At 31.7% G+C, this 22,956-nt stretch overlaps 3 protein-coding genes across 3 annotated transcripts; 2 read left to right on the forward strand and 1 right to left on the reverse strand.

Annotated features, from left to right (window-relative positions):
* Positions 1 to 585: 585 nt before the first annotated feature.
* LOC137830383 (Prolyl oligopeptidase family protein) lies at positions 586 to 8,141 on the forward strand. The gene is made up of 11 exons (XM_068637676.2): positions 586 to 1,174; positions 2,173 to 2,456; positions 2,558 to 2,752; positions 3,518 to 3,864; positions 4,475 to 4,766; positions 4,915 to 5,073; positions 5,635 to 6,000; positions 6,709 to 6,774; positions 6,921 to 6,969; positions 7,130 to 7,253; positions 7,845 to 8,141. The coding sequence occupies exons 1-11, from the start codon at positions 835 to 837 to the stop codon at positions 7,909 to 7,911; spliced, it is 2,289 nt and encodes a 762-aa protein (XP_068493777.1). The 5' UTR covers positions 586 to 834; the 3' UTR covers positions 7,912 to 8,141.
* Positions 8,142 to 15,756: 7,615 nt separating this feature from the next.
* Positions 15,757 to 17,723, forward strand: LOC137828293 (Leucine-rich repeat (LRR) family protein). The gene has a single exon (XM_068634791.2). The coding sequence runs from the start codon at positions 15,757 to 15,759 to the stop codon at positions 17,548 to 17,550; it is 1,794 nt and encodes a 597-aa protein (XP_068490892.1). The 3' UTR covers positions 17,551 to 17,723.
* Positions 17,724 to 18,036: 313 nt separating this feature from the next.
* On the reverse strand, positions 18,037 to 19,661 carry LOC137828294 (high mobility group B protein 7). The gene is made up of 8 exons (XM_068634792.2): positions 19,474 to 19,661; positions 19,205 to 19,287; positions 19,071 to 19,116; positions 18,868 to 18,981; positions 18,727 to 18,784; positions 18,593 to 18,637; positions 18,418 to 18,507; positions 18,037 to 18,325 (listed from the first exon to the last, which is right to left on the reverse strand). The coding sequence occupies exons 1-8, from the start codon at positions 19,566 to 19,568 to the stop codon at positions 18,257 to 18,259; spliced, it is 600 nt and encodes a 199-aa protein (XP_068490893.1). The 5' UTR covers positions 19,569 to 19,661; the 3' UTR covers positions 18,037 to 18,256.
* Between the last annotated feature and the right edge of the window lie 3,295 nt (positions 19,662 to 22,956).

Raw genomic sequence — 22,956 nt, forward strand, 5'->3', positions numbered from 1 at the left:
CCTATACCACCTTTCACATCTAATCAACAAAATTTATCCTAAAATACAAAAAAAAAATATAAAATACTATATCTTAGACAATTTATTCAAATTATTCATATTTGTATTTTAAAAAAATCAAAAAAATATCGATCCTCTTTAATCTTTATAAACCATTATTGATTCTGATAGAGAATATCTTACTGTTATAGTGTATAGTCAAAAGATAGTTCGATTATAAGTAGTGTATAATCAAAAGATAGTTCGATGTCTAGGTTAGTGTTCAATCTGTGATAGTTGAATGTAATATGTATTTTTGTTTAAATTAGTGTGTGTTTATTTATAAGATTGTGATTAATCATTCATGTCGAACTCAATCGGTAAAGTGTTAAATTAACCTTTAAATTTTAAATGAAATTTTATATTATAATTAAGTTATTTATTTTATATTAAATAATGTTTATAAAAAATATATCTAAAAAATATTCAATCAATAATCTTGATATTTATTTTGGATTATGTTAGGATGTGACGAAGAAGATGATGAATGGTGTCACAATTGTAGATGTGATTTAGTATTAAATATTTAGTTGGATAGGTAGAGATATAGGTGTAGTGAGATTTGTATATATCCGAAACCATGGAAATAGGTAAATCAAGGGGTTCATGAGCTTCACCACCAAATATCCAATTATCAATTCATACATACCACTACACTCACTCACCACTTCACTCTCTTTCTCTCTGTTCCAAATTCCAAGACAATTCACGAATATTTAAAACATAAAAAGAAAAAGAGAAAAAAGTGGAATATTTTCAAAATATAAAGATAAAGATTGAAAAATATTGCATCAAATGGTGCTTCAAAATCTCCGCTTAAACCTTCGTCACATTTTCTGCATTCCTCTAACCGTTTCCGTTGTTCTCTCCTCCGCCGTTCCATTTCCTCCAACCGCCGCCACCGCACCATTCTCTCACCACCGCAGTCTCGCCGCCTCCGCATCGCCGATGAATCCGTCGCCGCACTCTCACTCTCCGCCTCCTCCTGTGGCGAAGAAGGTGGAGCACGCGATGGAGATGTTCGGCGACGTCAGAATCGACAACTACTACTGGCTCCGAGACGATTCCCGCACCGATCCCGAGGTGCTGTCTTACCTCGGCCAGGAGAATGCCTACACCGATTCCGTCATGTCTGGTGCGAATCGTCTTTTTCTTATCCTCTTTCGCTTTCGCAGTTTTCTCTCTCTCTATTTCTGCTTTCGATTTATATTTTTCTTTTGAAAATACAATCCGTTTAAGCATGTAAGTGTAGCTCACTCTAAGCATGACTGTCAAGTGTAGATTTACTGAAGAAAGTCTTGGTTACAGTAGCTAAAAGGCATCGTTGGTTTAGTTTCAGTAATTGATTGCACGGACTTGTCTTCTCGGTTATGAATTTATGAAGTTTGGTTCTCGAGAACGGAATTGTAACACTGTATTTGGTGCGGTGACCGACGAGGCAAAATTGAAATAATTTGGATTTTCTCTCTCTCAGTTTTGTATTTCATCTGGAATAGTATAAAGCAACAGACCAACTTGTGACCTATGATTATTCTACAAACAACGAAAATTCCAAGCGAGTAATTAATTCAACTAATATAATTTGCTCGGAGTTGTAATTTATAATTCAACTGTGCTCAAGATAAGACGCCTCCTGAACAGTAGATCATAATGGCTATAGAAACTATGTCACCATCAGATGCATCCATGCTTTGTAAAGTTTATTGTCGAGCTGGAGGTTGTTGATGGGTTGGCTCCGGTGTAACTTGAGGAGTGCTATCAAGACACTGGTATTAATAAAAAAATATTGAAAAAAAAAACTAAAAAATTATGACAATCATTAAATAAAATTATCCACAAAATTTTGTGATTTTTAATAAGTTTTGACTCATAGTATAGTGCATTCAAAAGATTATATTGCAAAGTGTTACTAGAATTTCAGTGTTCTGTTCGCTTCCTCTGCAATATTTGGAAATGATTAATTGATAAACTGAACAAATATAAAGGGGTAAAAGGCTCCATCTAGGACTGCGGGGTGCGGCTTAGGAATTCCTTTGCTGTATCTACCCTCTTCTTTGCTACAGACACTCACTTTTGAAGGAAATTTCTTAAGATTAGCAGAGAAAGTTATCCTCATTTTCTTTAAATTTCTAGGAACTAAGGAATTTGAAGATAAGCTTTTTGCTGAGATAAGAGGAAGGATTAAGGAGGATGATATGTCTGCACCTTTACGCAAAGGGTCTTATTACTATTATGAGAGAACTTTGGAAGGGAAGGAGTATGTTCAACATTGTAGGCGCCTTATATCTGATAGCCAAAAGGTTCCATCTGTGCATGACATCATGCCCACTGGACCTGAAGCTCCTCAGGAGCACGTTATTTTGGATGAGAATGTCAAAGCACAACATCACCAATACTACAGTATTGGTACCTTTAAGGTTAGATCATAGTATTATGCCATTCTTTTTTTCACTTTCTTCTGTCTTGTTACCCGACTTCGAACTGCTTTTATTTTATCTCAAGCTACATTTATTTTCAGGTTAGCCCAAATAATAAGTTGGTAGCTTATGCAGAAGATACCAAAGGAGATGAAATATATACTGTGCATGTCATTGATGTTGAGACTCAAGCTACTATTGGAGAGCCTCTTGTTGGTGTAACCGGATACCTTGAATGGGCTGGTAATGATGCTTTAGTTTATGTCACAATGGATGAAATTCTCAGACCTGACAAGGTGGGCCATACTCCTCTGGACTCAGTATTGTTGACCCATTCAGTTCTAATAATATTTCGTTTTTTAACAATAGCAGGAGCAGCAACCAAAACCTTTTTCCTTTTAGACAGGGCCAGTTAAATATATCAAACAATACCATTGTTCTTTCTGAAATCACTTCTTCAACAAAATCATTTAATTCAAGATCTTACCAACTCTTACAACTGGAGCCTCTATTTCCATATTAACTTCAACTCAGCTAAATTTTCGCATGTCCAACTCCGAACCCATTTGATGGACATTGTAAATCCCAATCTGATTAGGAGTGAAACTAGCCAAATTTAATTTGAAGTTTAGTCTGATAAATGCTGAAAACAGGAAAATGAAATTTGTGATTTACTGTGTGATGCTGTGGTTCAATGTGGCAGTGATACTGAATGTTTTCTGCTTAATTCTTAGCCAGATGCTAAGTTCTGATTGATTAGGGCTCAGTTTGTGCTTATTAAGGGAAAATTGTTTTCTTTTTTAATTTAAAAATAATAGTTATAGTAATTAGGTATGTTTATCAAAAAGAGCTAAAAACTCAAAGTCTGGAGGAAAGAGTATATCACAATTTTCTTTTTCCAAATATGAAACAAGCAGGTCCAAGCGTTGCTCCAATATGGTATTTGGATATATTTACAATGTTTATTTTTTGCCATAAAAAAACTCCTTTTTGGTGGTCGCATTTTCTAAATTCATTACACTTGTTGTCTACTTTCTACGCTAACATCTTAAGTAATACAGGCATGGCTTCATGTGCTTGGAACAGAACAATCAAAGGATACTCTTCTTTATGTGGAAAAGGATGACATGTTTTCTCTTGATCTTGAAGCTTCTGAAAGCGAAAAATATTTGTTTGTTGCATCAGAGAGCAAAAATACAAGGTTCAATTTTTATATGGATGTTTCTAAGCCTGAAGAGGGTCTTAAAGTTTTGACTCCACGTGTTGAGGGTATTGACACAACTGTGAGCCATCGTGGAGATCATTTTTTTATTAAGAGGAGAAGTGATCAGTTTTTCAATTCGGAGGTTATAGCTTGTGCTGTCAATAACACCTCCTCAACTATAGTTCTTATTCCTCACAAGGAAAGGTAAAAAAATTATGTATCATTGGTCCATTGTTTTGTTCATTCTTGCCATAACCTTGATAAATTATATAAGACTTATCTTATGAATTCGTGTGGGCCACTGGGTGGTGCATTCATCGATGTAAAATACAGCATTAAATAAGAGTAAACAGCTTTCTGAAGAATGCGGTCACTTATTTACTAAAAAATGATGAATTGTTCTTACACGAGATATACTATTCTCCTTTTAAAAGCCATGTATTAGTTTGTGGTAGTTAAGCCTGCATTCTAATAGAAGATATATTTTGTATGATACTTTGTAAGTAACCGTTTGCGGTTTATGTAACTTTCTTTTTTTTTTCTCTCTGGTTGTTGTCTCTTCATTACTATTCAATAATTCAAAAACTGTTTTGGGCTGTTACCTTTCTAATTAAACTTTGGTGAGCTGTTCCTTGGCTGGTATTATATTCCATTGCAGTTTATAGTGAACTAATTTTCTGCCACATTATATTTATATATGATCCTTATCATCTCTCAACATCCAAAGTGATTAGCATGAATAAATGTAAACAATAGAAATTCTTGGAGCTTGTGTCTTTCTCTTTCACCAAAACTTACATTGAATTTTTTTTAGTGTTAAAATTCAGGAGATACAACTTTTTAGTGATCATCTAGTAGCATATGAGAGAGAAAATGGTCTACAAAAAATAATCGTTTATCACCTTCCTCCAGTTGGTGAACCACTAAGAAGCCTTGAAAGTGGCCAAGCAGTTAGTTTTGTTGATCCTGTATATTCAGTGGATTCTTCAGATTCAGAGTTTTCATCAAGTATTTTAAGGTTTTCATATAGCTCATTGAGGACTCCTTTCTCTGTATATGATTATGATATGAAGACAGGCATTTCTGTTTTGAAGAAGATTAACTCGGTAAGTTAAAGGGGTCCCAAATTTTTCAATTTTGCATCTGGTCTTTCTTCTGTCTTAATAGTTTGTCATGTAGATATATTTTTTTGTATGCAAGTCTTCTTTTTCTTTGGGGTGGTTTAATTATTCTGCATGGTCCTATTTTACTCAGGTTCTAGGAGGTTTTGATTCAGCACGGTATGTCACTGAAAGGCAATGGGCACCTGCTTTGGATGGAACTTTGATTCCCATTTCGATTGTTTACCGTAAAGATGTTGTGAAGCTTGATGGATCAGATCCATTACTACTTTATGGATATGGATCCTATGAGGTAAAAGCATATAACTTTACATAGATTGAGTTGCATATAACAATACCATTTTTGAATTATATGCTTTGATTTTGTACGGGATAATGGATAAAAGTTACTAGCTGCTGTTTTCCATCAGTCTTTAATGCTTGCCACTTGAAAGTAAAAGGATGCTGTACTTTTTTAAAAATATAATTGAACATTTGTACCTTTTTCTGCTGCTAAGCACTTACATTTTTGTCTAATCAGAAATAAGATCTAGTGGTATCTTTGTCTTGTATCATTTTATGAGTGCAAGATTCTTTTACGTAGAACATCCTTATTTATGTCCCCTTTTTATTGATTGTTTCAGAAATAGGTTTCTGTTCCATTGTGTCATTATTGATTCAACGTGTAAAGATAGTTATTTGTTTACTTCAATGTTTGCTCTTGTATATATGGGTTGCGGACACTATTAGTTAGCCTGTTAGTTCCTTTGGTTACAGATTTTTTCCATTTAAGAATCTGATTTTTGCACCTTTGAACATGTCTCCTTCCGTTTCATCTAGAATCCATAATTTAGTGACCTCAAATTGTCAACAGATATGCATAGATCCCAGTTTCAAATCAGCAAGGCTTTCATTGTTAGATCGGGGTTTTGTATATGCCATAGCTCATGTACGTGGAGGTGGGGAAATGGGGAGGCAGTGGTACGAGAACGGGAAGCTGTTGAAGAAAAATAACACTTTCACTGATTTTATTGCATGTGCTGAATATTTGATTGAAAAAAAATTCGGTTCTAAGGAAAAACTGTGCATTGAAGGAAGAAGTGCTGGTGGTTTGCTAATCGGTGCAGTTCTTAATATGAGACCTGATTTATTCAGGGCTGCTGTTGCTGGAGTACCTTTTGTGGATGTTGTGACAACAATGCTTGATCCAACCATTCCTCTTACTACTTCAGAATGGGAGGTAATTTTTTCCCTTGTTCTACCATTCCATATGGATATTAGAAGATATTTTGAATACTGTTTAATTGGGTTCTGGAAGAGGATTTGTAGGAGTCAAGATAGTTGGTTGAATTAATGTATTCTTGCTTAATTGATGATAATATGTCAGCTGGACTTGTTTCCTTGCTAAAATGGATGAATTTGTCTGGTAAATATAGAAACCACTTCTACACATTTTGTTTCTCATGGTATACACTCTAATCGTATTCAACCTTGTTGTGCACCCTATCATTTTCCTTGTTTTTCGTGGCTTTAACTGGGCCTTCCTTTCAATTTTGTTGCACAAATACTGTTTTCCTAATTTGATTAATACATGGTCGTGTGGTGCCCGGGGTGCCCCTCTATGTTTTATCTTTTTACTGTCTCCTTAAGCCAGTGAAATTGTTTTAGCATTCTTTTTCATCTTATTTTTCGTAAAATGTATCAGATCATAAATATGGAGTTATGTTTTTAATTGTCATACCATCATTTGTCGTTTAAACTGATGTAATAAGGGGCATTATCCTTCCATCAAAATTCTTCGACATTTTTGTAATTGTACGGGTCTTTGTTTCATATGTGCTATAAATTTTTTGAATATCATTATTCAAGCTAGTCCAGAGTGTCTATGATATGATTTCTCCTGTTTTTCTTTTTTCACAAATGAGATTGTTTCCTTTTGTTACCGCAGGAATGGGGTGATCCTAGAAAGGAGGAATTCTACTTTTACATGAAATCATATTCCCCCGTTGATAACGTGAGAACCTTATGGCTGTGTTGATTGATGCCTTGTATTCTTTCATTGGCTATCATTATTTTTCAGTCCGAGCATAATTTTTATTTTTCTCTTGTATTAAATGAATTTTATGAATAAGTTTTTTCTAAGTCTCCCATTTTACGCAGGTGAAGGCACAAAACTATCCACACATTCTTGTTACAGCTGGATTAAATGGTAAGCATATCTGATTCATGCCACTGAACTGTTTCTGTTTTGAATTTTAATGCTTAAGCCAGATCATTATTTCTGTTTTGTGATTACTGATAATTAGCTGGAAAAATATCCTTTGCTTTTACGCGTGACATGTGCTTCTATCTGCTTGTGCATGCTGTAGACCCACGGGTTCTGTATTCTGAACCTGCGAAGTTTGTTGCAAAACTGAGGGATGTGAAGACTGATGATAGCATCCTGTTGTTTAAATGCGAGCTTGGTGCTGGACATTTTTCTAAGTCGGGAAGGTAATCTCAGATTTCTTGTCTTTTTCTACCGGTACTTTTAAAGTTAAGAATTTTTTTGAGTAAATAATAAAATAATAAAGTATCATTGATATTAAACAATATCAAGTCACGTTTCTTAAAAGAAAGGAAATCAAATGCACTTGCTAAACCTTTTGAAGAAGTTAGACAAGAATTTATAATAATATTAAAGTATTTTAGTTTTAATTTAAAAAAATTTGATTCATTTTACCTTTTTATTGTTTTATAAATTGTTATTAAAATGTTTATCCAAACTGAAACAATACGGAGATATCTGTTTCATTTAAATTAAATGCACCGTAATCTTAACATACTAAAATTATACTTTTTCTCAGAGTATAATTTTAATATGAACAAGAGTGTAATTGGGGTCTGGACCTCGTGCTACCTATTCTGTTTTGATGTCAGATGTCATGGTCATTAATGTTTTTCTTTTACTTTTTGGAATGATAAAAAATTATAATCTTGCTCACATTTTGAAACATTAAAAAGAAAAAAATGGTTTCTGAAATGTAATGAGACAACTGTAGATTTTATTTATTTTGCTTGTTGATGTGTTCCGTGTGGATGTAGATTTGAGAAGCTCCAGGAAGATGCCTTCACTTATGCATTCATCATGAAGACTCTAAACATGATTTAGTCTTTAGCTGCATCAGGTGCGTACATTAATACATCCATGGCTTGAGTGAGATCAACTGAGTAAGTAAATACCATCATTCTTCTGAGTCAGAAGAGCTTACAATGTCAGACTTTTAGTCCGTCTTAATTAGGAATGATGCATTTGTGCGTAGTTGGATGTAATATAACATGCAGTTCAACGATTGGAATTCTATTATTTTCAATTTCTATGGAAAAAAACTTAACTAAAAATTAAAACCTTGAGATAGCTTAATACATCAACCCTATTAGCACTTGTTGTTGGTATGTGATGTATTAAGCTTGAGATAGCAAATTAAGAGGTCGCTAAAAAAAACAAGGTCTTCATCTAATATAGAAAAGCATTTATATTTTAATTTGTTTAAAAATTGATGTTTTTTATTTCTATTCTTAGAAAGTTTAACAAAAGGCCTTTTATGACTCTTCTATGTACATCTGCTGAATTGTAGAACATGATTTGGTAAGTAAATTTAATTAACTAAATTTGATGGACCTTACTTTAGATTAATGCAAAACAATTTTTGTCAATGATTATGAAAGAACCTCTTGTGTTGTATTTATGAACCAGATCCAAAGTTTTTTCCCAGCTTTTAGAATGTAGAACATCAACAGGTTTAAATAAACTTACAAGAAAAATAAAAGATCAAACCAATCAAAATAGATGTGTCACTAGTAGAACTATTTTACTAGAAAACTTCTAAATCTAATTGAAACAAGTTTAGATTTTATGTTGGGTTTTTAGTGTTATCACTTTATTGTGTCTTCAAAAATATATTTTAAAATATTAAAGTCAGGAAATTTTAAAGACAAGTAGAAGGACAACACTAAACATAAGAGAGAATCCAAATTTAATTGAAACATATAATATAAGTTTGATTTGTTTTATAACTTTTTTTATAAATATATATTGATTAAGTTCATTTTTTCAATCGGTTAATAATAAGAACATGTTATAAGGTACCTAAAATTCATTGCTCATTGCTTTTAAGGTTTTGGATTATGGGTTCAATATCTTAGGTGTATTTAACTCATGTCTCATCATTGAATCTACCTGTGAATCCTTCTCAAAATATCCTATAAGCATGAAGGAAAAAATTATTAAGAATCCAATCATCACTAAATTATATTGAGAAAATTATGATCATTATCAAATAATAGTGGTGAAATTAGAAATCCTAATTTAAAAATAAATAAAGAGAAGACAAAATGTCACTGAAGCTAACATCTTTAAATAAGGTAGAAATGAAAGCAAACTTAGTCATAAATTCAAACTATTTGATAAAGTGGGAAAATGAAACAAAATAATTCAATCACACCAAAAGGATGGGTCCTGAACTTTGCGCAAATCTAGAAAAGTTCAATCTTTCGTCATTTGATGTTAGTAGAATTCATAGATACCTATTTAAGATCCATCACTAACTACCTTCTAATGTTTTAGGATGACCAAAAAGGTTTAAATTGATTAAAATATTATATTGAACAAGTCTAGTATATTAGTCTGTTAATGTTAAATTTAACTTTTAAAACTAGACTTGTAGAATCGTTGTTCATTGTATAGGTAATCAATTTAGGATGTAAAAAATGAATGAAGGAATGAAGAGGAATATTTTGAGTAGTTTCACAGTTTTATAGCAGATAGCTTTTAGAATCCTAACATTTTATGAATATGATTAGAATTCCAAAGTCAGAAGCTTTGTATCTATTAGTTCTTGAAGAGACACCTGACCAAGCTTGAAGTCTCCCATTTTCCATTTCTTTGCCTCACTAATTATTTGTTATCTTTGTTTTCTTTCTCACTTTTTTGTTAGTCAATTCAATTTGACAAGCTTGAGGTGATGGATGTTGGCTATCCTCTATCGATGAATGAGTAGGCATATTCTGTTTTTTTTATCAAACACTCATCAAATCCCATCAAATATTAATAATATAAGACATTTTTTACTTTAAAATACAAAATAATTTAGGATAAATTGATAAAAAAAAATAAATATATTTTATTAGGTAAAGATTATACATATAAAAGTTTTCTTGTTTATTTATAGGAAAAAATTGTCTTGTTCATTTAAAATATGAGTTTAAAATTAATCTCACATAGAAGCTATATTATAAGTTTTATAAGATAGAATAAAGAATTTCAGAATGCCCTATTATCATCTTCCCACTAGTTATAATAATAAATCATGTGAAACTGTTTGATTAAGGTGATAAAGCAATAAAAAATATTTGTTTTTATTTGATCACTTATCTATATTATTTAGTCAAAATTTCATCGAACTTATGATACTAAAGAAATGTGTGATTGAACAAGTTGGATGACACCATAAAACCAACTCATACACTATTTAGTAAAAAATGGAGTCACCTTTTTGAGTGAAGGAGTCAAAGTTTGATAGAGATAAAAAAGAATAAACAAGCACACACAGGTCCAGAAGGATGATGAAGTAAAATTTGAAATTGGAAGATGCAAAAAATATAAGAAAAAGATAATTATTTTTGTCAAAGTTTTTGACATGTTCCCTACCTGCAGCTAATCTGTCTGTTGCAGAGAACATTTTGACAGATGATTCTGTGAGCAACCAACAGTGTGAATGAATGAATGAGTGGATGAGAATGGGAAGACCCTCTTATTAGGAGGCACTCTTTTGGACTATAATGTTAGCTTTTAAGAATTTTGGGACCCTTTTTCTTAAAAGTCTTAAACTTAAAGTCTACAAAATCCAAATTTGAGTTCAACCACAATCATCCCACATGGATGCCGCAATCACCGCAATCATCAGTTTTCAATCACTGCATTTTCATAATTCACTCTTCTCTTCTAAGAGACCACACCACTTTCTTCTTTCTTTCCATTTCTTTTATAATTTCTCATTACACACTTAATAACATAATCCAATCTTCTCATTATGCAGCCATTACCTACAACTCAATGCCATTTTTACTTCTCATTTTCTTATGTTAAATACCATCCTCTACTGTAACCATTATCAAGTTTTTTTTTCAAAATTTAATTTAGGATTAAAATAGGTTGGAGATCTCACGTCGACCAGAGATAAAAACATTTCATAGTATATAAGTGAATACAAACTTTATTTTATAACTTATAAGATTGAATTAGACTTAAAATACATTTTTTAATATAATATCAGAACCATTTAAAGAGGTGTGTTGGAAATTACATATACATTCAGTTAGTTTTAAAGAATATGAGTCTCACCATAATTAACCATCACTTCCTCATTTTGATCCACACTAACCTTAGTCAACTTTTTTCATGGTTGGAGTTGGTTTGAGTAAGAAAATTGTTAACTTATGCATAAGAAAGTGGGTGGTGGTTAGTGGAACAATGAATAATATTTTTTTTAGTTATTCTTGTTTCTCATATTTTTGTTACAAATGTTTTTCAAACTGCTTCATCCATTATGATTATGCAATAAATTAATAACATATTTTTATATACTTTAATTTCAAAGAAAATTTTGTTACAAAATTAGTTGTAAATCACCAACATTAAAGTAACAACTACCTAATTAACCTATGTAGTAACTCAATTTCTATGTTTGCAAATTACATCTACTAATTTAGTAATTTAGGTCAAGCCTAATTTTTTTTTCTTAAATTATTACTTATTTAGGTAACATAGACATCCTTAGGGTCTCAAATTCCATATTATACTCTAAGTACACCTAAACTCAAAGTTAAATTAATTAATTTATATCTTAGGTAGAAACTCAAGAATTCTTTAGAAGACATCAATATTAATTTTAATCTTTCAACACTCTTGGTTTTCAAATATCTTATAGGATCCGATAGATAGTGTGTATGCGATAAACCCTATAAATTATGATTATAATACATTTTAAATATTCTAATATCTTCTTAAAAAAAAAAAGTAAATTTTAAATTCAATTCCATCTTACAAAACTACCATTTTATAAAGAGATTTGAAAAAAAAAATTAAAAAAATGACAAAACTATATATAGAAAATAGTGTATGGTTCTTTACAATTAGTAGAATTAGTAGAATGAAAGAATAATCTTTCAGAAAAAACTTTACTAAAAATTGAACAAGAGTAGAGTAGAGCCAGAGACAGATTCTGTGAAACTGTGGCAACCCTATTAAATCGAAAGACAATGAATAAATAAATAAATAATACATATTTTAGAAAATGAAAATTATATTGAAAGACACATTTCACAATAAAAAGTAAAGTCCTTTTCAACATTTCGGTGAGTATGAAAATATCCATATATCATAGGATGATATCTATGAATAATAATAATAATAATAATAATTAATAACCCTTAAAAAAATTAACATGTCATCAAAACAAGGAAAAAGAAAATATTCTGTATGAGCAAAAGTAAGTGGGTAAAAAAAAGTGTTGTGAGCTTGTAAATATCTTGCATAATTACAACAAGTTTCGAATATATTTCATACACCAATTCATCTTAATTATTCTTTAAGATATCATCTTTTACATGAACATTATATAAATACAATTAATTACACTACTTGAATTAACACCCATTTATTTTTTACAGGTTCATTGATAAATTAAATTATTATAAAAAAATAAATAAACTAAAGATGCATTAAGGTGGTAGAATAGTCAACCCGTGACAAATTATTGATTGAAAAAACAATGTGAAAACATTGTTCTATTATAACCACAAAAAATAGAGCACTTTAATGCTTTTTTTTTTAATTAAACTATTTTTTCTTTTTGAAGTGATAAACAGGGAAATTTGTGTTTTTGTAAAGGAGGAAGATAAGTATACTTATTGATAGAGAAAAGTCAATATTCATTTTGCTTCCAAAAAAACATATAAATAGTGATTGTTTGTTCCATGCTATTTACTGAAAAGGACTCCACCAAATAATATACGTATTTTTTCATCATATCATGTTTTCAAAAAATAAATAATAAGATCATAATGTTTAAATACTTTTTGAATGTTAGTTAAATGTTCTAAATTTTGAAGAAGAAAAATTGATACACTTCAGTCATGATTTTTAATATTTTTTAGGGTTAAATAATACAAAATTTTCATCATTATAATATTATATCATTCACGTTAGTAAATATGAAATATTTTAATATCTTATAATTGACATTGAAATAAAAACAAATTAACAGGACCATTCCAATGATTTTCTTATTATAAGTATTAAAAAAAATTATTATAAATATTAAAAAAATCTAAAATTTTAACTAGGAATGAAAATCAATTTTATGTAAAAATATAGAACAAAAATATATTTAATTTTATTTTTTATTAATAATAAGAAGCATGCTAGAGAATCTATTATTAATACTACTGTTTGAAGAAGATAATTTTTTCAGAGAAAAAAAAAAACTCTTTAAAATAAAATTAAGAAAATGGTATTATTGTTAATAATGTTTGTGAGATGCAAATTATAACATGTTTGGATTATCATTTCTTACATGTTAAGCATACTTAAAAACACATATATTCTTTGCATCTTTTACTTTAAACATAGTTTTTAGAGCTTTACAAGAGTAACATAACCATACTATATAAAGTAAGCCGATCCAAAATGAATTATAAATATTGAGTTTCATTATTATTATTATAATTTATTTTCTAAATTTTCCATTACTTTTTAATAAAATAAGACTGATAATAAACACAATAAAAAAAAGACAGAAGTTACTTCCTTCTACTAAAGATCATCTATACTCTTTATTAAGAATAAATGTTCATTTTAGCAACTGAATTTTGTAATAAATATCAATCATTGCATTGTTTATTAATTACATTTCATTTATTGTATGTTTACGATATTCTTACTTTAGTTTTCAAATTAAAAAAATACACAAACGAATAAAGAGAGAATGATATGTGACATTTCTTACAAATTCAATGGTAAGTAAATAAAAATTATAATGCTATATGAGTAGAGATTAGAGATTATTTGGAAAAAAATTCACAAATGCTTATAGAAAAGAAAGTCAAGAAAAAAAATAAATTTCTTTATTACAAATAAGAATTTATAAAATTTATTTCAGAACTTCATAAATTAATTTTAACTTATAAAAAAATATTTATTTTTCTTATTTACTTTAGTCCTCTTTTATTTTCTATTTTTTTTCAGATTTAATCCTCGCTCTCCCGTTTTGCTATTAATATTTAGTTTCTTAAATAAAATTTGAAGTAAATTTTCGTATGTTATGTCATTAAAGATACTTAAATAGTCATAAACGGGTAATTCTTCAGAAAAATTATAAGAGAATAACTAATTAATTATCAAATAGTTTATTTTCCACTATGTTTCTTAAAAAATAAAAAACAATTGAATGAACGTGCGGCGTACCAAACATTCAATTTATTGTCCCCTCGTGTTTTGTGTGGGCCATCTAATTTTGTTATTACATTTTTTATTCTCTCTTTCAATATTTTTTAACACATTTGTTTGTTAGTAATGTATTTGTAAGATACTTTTATTTATACTTTTAACTAATAAAATCAACAAATTATTATATATGCCAGTATTCAATAATATTTATGAATTACTTTTTAAATATATAAAATATTGTGTGATTACATGACATAATCAATAAATTATAATTCAATTGATTAAAATAAAACACTTGAATTATTAAAAGCTTAATTGTTATTATTGATGAGCCTTTACGAAAATGAATATACTTTAAAATATATTTAGTGATTAAAAAAATCCATTGGTTAATTTCTTCCAAACAAGAAAAATAAAAGTCTAGAACAATCCAAAGAGATTAAGAACACTAAGTAAAGAATAAAAGAAGCAATCTCATGTTAAGACTTGAAAGAGGCAATAAATCAGATCGAAAATGACATTAAGGGTAAGCTTCTGTAATAATCCAAGTAAAGTGGTTTTGAGCAGTCATAAATAACACATTCAAATGTTATAGATTCTATACATAAATTTTTATACATGTATGTATACTGATTTTATTCTTCTCATGATTAACCCTTTCAGTATCTTTAATTTAATTCTTACAGATACAGTATTTTCTTAATTTGTTTACTGTATAAAAAAAATGTTACATTTACAACTAGCTCTAATATATAATATACGATTGTTTTTCTATCTAAAATTTCAGTTTTTTTTTTATGAAATAACAAACATATTTTCTTCATATCATCAATCATGTCAATATGTCATTCTTCTAACAATATATTATAGTTAAGTTTTTCAATATATTGAATAAAAGTATAAAACAATGAAAATATTGATTAAATTGAAAATAAAGCTTTTTGAGTGAGTAATAAAAAAATATTAAAGAGTTTCTGTGATGGTGGTGAATTTTGTTTTGTAGAAGAGGACAGGGGAAAGAATTTGAATGTAGTGCGCTCCAACGTTCAAATGGAGCAAGGATCCTCGTGATCCATCAAACGGTCACAAATTTCCATGTGAAATTCTTTAAATTGATCTCGTAAAATCCCCCTTCTATTTCACTCTCAACCTCTTTTTCTTCTTCTTCTTCTTCTTCTTCTTCTTCTTCTTCTCTAACTATGTATCTATAAATATCAGAGCTTGCTCAATCAATCTGCATGCAGATCTCCCACACAAAAATTACAATGCTCAATTTTTTTACCATCTTTATCATCATTATACCTTCCTCTCTACGTGAAATAATACAATAAGAACCCCAATGTCGGACTGTTACTTTTTCTACCCTTTTTCTTTTTCTTTTTCTCTTTCTCCCTAAATTATACTGCATCTTCTTTTCAAATTTCTTTTCCTCGCCCAAAGTTCTCTTCTCAGTTATCAGATCCCAACCTCACACCAATCCCTGATCTGAGCAAGACCCACCTTCCAAAAATGGAACTTGGGACATGGGTGTTCAGCCTTGTGCTCATATTTTCACTTCTCAGGCAGTTCTCTGAAAGTGTGGCAGAGTCATCTTCAACACCGCAGGCACCGGTCTGCTCGGAAGAAGACAGGGCTTCTCTTCTGAGCTTCAAAGCAAGCATTTCGCAGGATACGTCACAGACACTGTCCACGTGGACAGGCAGAGATTGCTGCGATGGCGGGTGGGAGGGAGTTCAGTGCAATCCATCCACAGGGCGAGTGAACATGTTGCAGATTCAGAGGCCAGAGAGAGATGATGAAACTTACATGAAGGGTACTCTTTCTCCCTCTCTGGGCAACTTGCATTTCTTGGAGGTAATGATCATAAGTGGTATGAAGCACATTACAGGAGCAATTCCTGATAGTTTCTCAAATTTAACCCACCTCACCCAGCTGATTTTGGATGACAATTCCATTGGAGGGTGCATTCCTCCGAGTTTAGGTCGTTTGTCCTTGCTTCAGTCCCTTTCACTCGCTGGGAACCATCTGAAAGGACAGATCCCTCCAACACTCGGGGGTCTGAGAAACCTTGTCCAACTTAATTTAGCAAGAAATTCTCTGACAGGTCCTATTCCCCTTAGTCTTAAAACCGTTATAAATTTGCAATACCTTGATCTCAGCTACAATTTGTTATCAGCTCCAATCCCGGATTTTGTTGGGGAGTTCAAAAATTTGACTTTCATAGACCTTTCCTCGAACCTTCTAACCGGAAAAATTCCAGTTTCCTTGTTCGGCCTTGTCAATCTTTTAGACTTGTCCTTGAGCAATAACAAGCTCACAGGGAACATTCCAGATCAGGTTGGAAATCTGAAATCCCTGACTAGTCTTCAAGTCAGTGCCAATCTGCTCACAGGGCATATTCCACTGTCCATATCAAGATTACAGAACCTTTGGTATCTCAATGTATCGAGGAATTGTCTTTCAGATCCTTTACCAGCAATCCCCACCAAGGGCATCCCTGCCCTTTTGTCTATAGACCTGTCCTACAATAACCTCAGCCTTGGAAGTATTCCTGATTGGATCAGAAGCAAGCAACTGAAAGATGTACATCTTGCTGGGTGCAAATTGAAGGGAGATCTTCCACACTTCACAAGACCTGACTCTTTGAGCTCCATAGACCTATCAGATAACTACTTGGTTGATGGTATTTCAAATTTCTTCACTAATATGTCCAGCCTGCAGAAGGTCAAGCTCTCCAACAACCAGTTGAGGTTTGACATATCTGCAATCGAATTGCCAACGGAGCTCTCTTCCATGGACTTGCATGCAAATTTACTGGTGGGTTCATTATCAACAATAGTAAATAACAGGACAAGTAGCTCATTGGAGGTTATAGACGTGTCAAACAACTTCATTTCGGGACACATTCCAGGATTTGTGGAAGGGTCAAGCTTGAAGGTGCTGAACGTGGGAAGCAACAACATAACAGGTCCAATCCCAGTCTCTATCTCAAATTTGATGTATCTTGAAAGACTGGACATCTCAAGAAACCACGTATTGGGAACCATCCCCTCAGGTATAGGTCAGTTGCTGAAACTACAATGGCTTGATGTATCCATAAACGGATTAACAGGCCAAATTCCGAGTAGTTTGTCACAGTTAACTGGCCTAAAGCATGCAAATTTCAGGGCAAACAGGCTGTGTGGTGAAATACCACAAACCCGACCGTTCAACATCTTTCGACCGGTTGCTTACGCCCACAACTTGTGTTTATGTGGCAAACCTTTACAACCATGCAAGAAACACGGAAGCATGGGTCAGTGAGATGCTGACTCTATCATACTAAATATATGCTCATGTCCTACGACCATTGTTACGTAGAGAAAATAGAATAGGTACCCCCCACATCTGAATATTTCTATTCGTGGTCGACCACAATGCAAGTTCAATTTTATAATTCAACATTGTTTCTAATAAAATAGCACTCATTTTATTAAGTGCTTGGATTCTAGATTAGAATAGTCTCACCTCAACGGCTTTTTTGTGTGGGCACTAAAAAATATTACAGTAAACCCTGGCACATGTGGACCTTGCTTTTAAAGGTTGACCACCACGCTCAAGATCACCCTGCCCTCAAAGAATCTTATCCAGAAAAACATGGCGTGAATCAAGCCAACAAAGCAAAGCAACTCTTACTACTGAATGCTACGCACATGTCGATGTCATGAATAGCTGTAGCCACACACCATATCATCAATTACCCTAAACATATAATAAGCAAGAAATAAAACTAAAGGCATGAAAAGACTCTTTGTAGAAAACAATGTGACTACCATTCATTAATATTTCATGCGAGAATTACAAAAACAAGATGTTGCACAAGGATTTCAACAGCATTCTAAAAAGTAACACCTAAATGTTAAAACTCAAACTAAAACATGTTTCGAAATTTACAGCCCTAGTCTGACTAGGAAATTCAGTGGCCTTTCAATAACAGTTATAAGCTCTAAGAAGTGCACAAGCGCCATCACTACTCTTCATCCGTTAACTCCTCTTCCACTTCTTTTGCTGCAGTTTCCTTATCAGATCCAGCTTGATCCTGAACCAAAATCAACGCAGTTAGAACAAAAGAAAAATAAACAAATAACATGAAATATACATGTCCATAGAATAAAAAAAGTTAAAACATACTTCTTCGACTTCACCGGCTCTATAGCTTTCCATGGCCTTCTCATATTCTGCCTTGAGTTCAGCAACTTTATCCAAATAAGGTTTCTTCTCCTGAAACACCAATGCATGTCAAGAACGTTACTAGGCATCAAACAATCAAATGAAAACTGTATCACTACACAACATTTGTACTTACTTCGTCAGTCATAGACTTCCACTTCTCACCGGCCTCCTTACCAACCTATAATTTCCAACAAACAAGACAACCAATTAATCCCAAATCCAATTCAATAGTTAAAGCAAAGACGGACTTAAGCAAACTTAGTATACCCTTTTAACATCCTTTGAGTCAGGATTAGCTTCCTTGAACGTTTTCCTAAAATCATCCCTGCAACAGACGGTTGCCTCAATCAGACACTCAAGCAAACAAACCACGGAATCGTTGACACATACAAACAAAACAATCCTTACAAGAAGACAAAGAAGGCCGTTGCAGGACGCTTAGGCTTGTTAGGATCCTTGACCTTCTTCCCCTTCTCTGTCTTAGCCTTTTTCGCCTTCGGCTCTTTAGATTTCGGTTTCTTCCTACACAATTTCAATAAACAAGCGTCAGTAAAAGTAATTACATACATTTTAAAACAAATCATTGAAAAAAGAGGAATCAGATAAATCACCTCTCTATCTTCTTAGCTTCAGCAGCCTGATCCACAACCTGCGCATCTGAATAACGAAACAAAAACAAACTCACAATAAAATCACCGAACAACAAAACAGTTAAGGCAAAAAAAAAAAACAAAATCAGTCGTACCAAGGTTCATTTTAATTTTCGCCTCAAGGCTGCAATTGTGCATGTCGATGAGTACAACCGGCACATTCTTCTTGCAATCGTCGCTGCAAAGAAACGAAAAGAAAACAAACATCAACAATCAAAACCGGAAGTAGAAAACACACTACAATTTCACCGCTTCGTAAATAAGAGGCGTAAACAATATCAGAAAATAGATAGTCCAAAACCTAATAATATGATGTTAAGAACAATGCGAATGGTTTCAATCAAAGTGAAAAGGAATAACGAACCATCGCGCAAAAGCACTGCCATCTTTAGCACGAACAAGAACGGAAGCAGAGCGAGAATCAACGGCGTCCACTCTCTTCCTCGTCTGAGATGCCATTTCTTATCGCAGTTCTGTTCTGCAACTTAACAATGCACTCAAATTCGAAAGTAAGAACACGAAGAAACCGATTTGCAATATATATGAAATCAAAGGAGGGAAAACCGAATAGCCATGTTTTTCGTTTAAGCGCCAATAACCGCGCCTTTTCCTTTTCATTCATTTCTCCAACATTTAACTCTCGCGCCGATCCAAACTTCACATTGGGCCCATTCGTCCTTTTTTGGAGAGTTTTCATTATTGGGCCATTTTCCCGCCCCCATACTATTTTGGGATATTCCTTCCTACACTCCTACATTTTCTTCCTGCACCCCTAAATTCTTTGGAATACCATAATTATCCTTGATAATTTTTTATAATTTCCAAAATAGAGTCCATAAACAAAAGGTGTTTCTGAAATAGGGATTTGCAAACAAAGTATATTTCTGAAATAGAAAATCCTGAAAGCAAAAAATCAAATTATTCCAAAATATCTTTTTTGGAACATATTTTTTTAATTCCCAATGGTAAATCTAGAATTTATAAAATATGTGTTCCGAAAATATTCTGAAAATAATAATTTGGAAGTCATTTCTAAACGGGGTAAAATAGTCTTTTTCAAAAATATAGAAAAATAATAATTTGGAAGTCATTTTTAAAAGGCTACAATAGTATTTTCCAAAAATATAGGAAAATAATAATTTGGAAGTCATTTTTTAGAAGGGTAAAATAGTCTTTCCCAAAAGTGATAGGGTGCAAGAAGTCATTTGCTGGGGTGCAGGGAGAAACACCCACTATTTTGTCATGATTTTTTTCATTTGAAAAAAAATATATCACTCTATCAAAACATTATTATATAGTAAACATATTTTCTCCGTTTTTCAAAAGACATTTTATTTAAAAAATAAATTATTTTTTAAAACTTTGGTTGAGAGATTCATCCATCAAAATTATGTAATTTATAAATAAATTGAATTTGAAAACACCTATGATTTTTTGCAATAAAATAAAAGATGTATCAGCGTTATTTATCAAAATAGACCTATTATGCTAAAGGTGTGTTTGTTTCCAACGACGGAAACTTATCAAACGGAGAAAAATGAATTAAATCCGAAAAATAAGGAATAAAATTACAAAAAACGAGAAAATATTTTACCATAAATTTTCGCTCTCTGTCTTGCAAAGAAAGTCTCTATAATTATTTTATTAAATTTTACAATCATAATCAAATTAAATATGTAATTTTTACTTTTCTACCTTCTCCTTTATCCAAAAATAAGCATAAATATGAGTATCCAAATTTTGGGAAGGTTTTCCCTTTCTTTAAAAAATTAAAGAAAAATGATTTATAAAAGCTTTTAAAAAAAATCTAAAAATATGACAAATTCCAAACAGTTTTCTCAAATATTCATTTAGGGAAAAAAAAAATCAGTTTTTATGGAAAGAACTTCTATCAAAAAAGTGATGAAATGGAAGAATTTTGTGTTGATTTCTATTGTTTGAGTTATGAGGGACATATATGTTGGAAATAAAAGTGAATCTTTATTATTAATTTATATAATTTATAATTATATAGCATATAAATTTATATCTCTATATTTTCCATTTTAAAAATTATATATATATATATATATGTCCTAACTTCAAATATATGCACAAAATACACCACTGTGAGATCAATGTGAGTGCCCTTCAAGAGATTCACAAGGTTACATTTACACTAAAAAGATCAAATCAAAACCAGAATCTCTGTTTCTCTTTTTCACAAGAAAGCATACAAAATGATGAAAAGATAAAGCAGAAAACATTAAAGTTCTTCCCATTTGACAGCATGAAGCATATAAATTACACAAGTGAAGTAACCTCTTAACATGGAAATCTTCATCATCTCATATCATATCAGTTGAGTGGGGAAAATGAAGAGAAAACTGCCATCATCAAAGTTGAGAGAGTAACTGAGAGGGTCGTAGTTGAAGTTGTTCTTCCTAGAGCAAGCCTTCTTCTTCATTTGCCTCTTCACATATGCTCTCACCCTCCAACACAAACTCCTCAACCTTCTCCTGCCATGCACAGCCACCACCCTAGGCTCAAATTCAAAGCAAAAACACAGCATCACCATCTTCACTTCAGCAGACAGAGAACAAGGAAAAGAGATGGTGAGAACAAGTTAACACTCCTTGGAGTTATATATATGCCGAAAAGATGATTTTTTTCTGGTGTTTATGTTTGTTGTGTCTTGTTGTGTGAATAGTGGCTTGGAGGGTAAGTTTGAAGGGTGGCTTTTTCCTAGGAATTGATGTGGCAGTTGTTGTTGTGTTTTGTCAGAGAGAAAATGAGAGGGTCATTACTCTTAACCGGGTAAACCATTGTAAGGGGACAATACTTTCAGAGATACTTTCTCCTGTTCCAACAATAATTATTATTATAATATACATTCTCACATTCTACCTATCAGCTTCCCACACTTTTTCTGTTTGTCTCGATTCTCGATTCACGTATTAGGCATCGATATATCATATTTGTAGAATATGTATTTATAATGTGTTCAATTATTAATATTAATTTTAAATTCTAAATATATTGGTCGGATTTTGAATTTGGAATTAATAATACAACATAATAAATATGTGGTAAATGAATAGTTGTAATTAATGTTAAATGAGTCAAATACATACTTTGAAATACATTCTCGTGATATCAGAAAGTCACTACACAACCTGTAAATCACTACACACGTTTTGGCGAACTGTTAACTGATCCACATTAGTGAAAACCCATATTAACTTATAAACAAGATTTTTGAAAGGAAAAAAATTACGTTTTTCTTATCCTGAAAAAACAAAACAAAAAGATTAACACTAACTTTAACGTCGAATTATAATTGCAGATACCCCACCAACCGACAGAACACATGGATAGGAGATAGAGAATTTCGAAGAGTTTAAAAACTACAACATAAGAACGAATTGTTTATCAAGTAAATAAACATTACTTACCCAACATCCAAACACCTACACAAAACATTCTTATTTTATATTTTAACTTTTGTTTCATGTGATATACTGTTTTACTATGTGTTTGATGACAGTGGAAGTTGCAGAAAAACATGTGTTTGGAATGCATGTTTTGACATAAAACAGGGAATGGTGTTGGTAATGGGAAAGAGTGCATGTTCCACAGGGAAAGGCCTCAAATTAAGCTGAGAAAAAGTTAGAATGTTGATATTTTTTCCAAAATATTTGATTTGATGGATGTATATTTGACTTTTGATGGATGGATATGATTGGATGTAAATGATTACCACAAGTGCATCTTGATGCACCTCACATAATCTTATTTTAATTTACCAATATTTCAAAATTATCATTTTATAGTTAAAGTAATAGAAAGCTTCATGCTCTTTGTCATT

Source organism: Phaseolus vulgaris, chromosome 7 (assembly GCF_051622355.1).
Source record: "Phaseolus vulgaris cultivar YP4 chromosome 7, ASM5162235v1, whole genome shotgun sequence".
In the NCBI taxonomy this organism is placed as follows: Eukaryota; Viridiplantae; Streptophyta; class Magnoliopsida; order Fabales; family Fabaceae; genus Phaseolus; species Phaseolus vulgaris.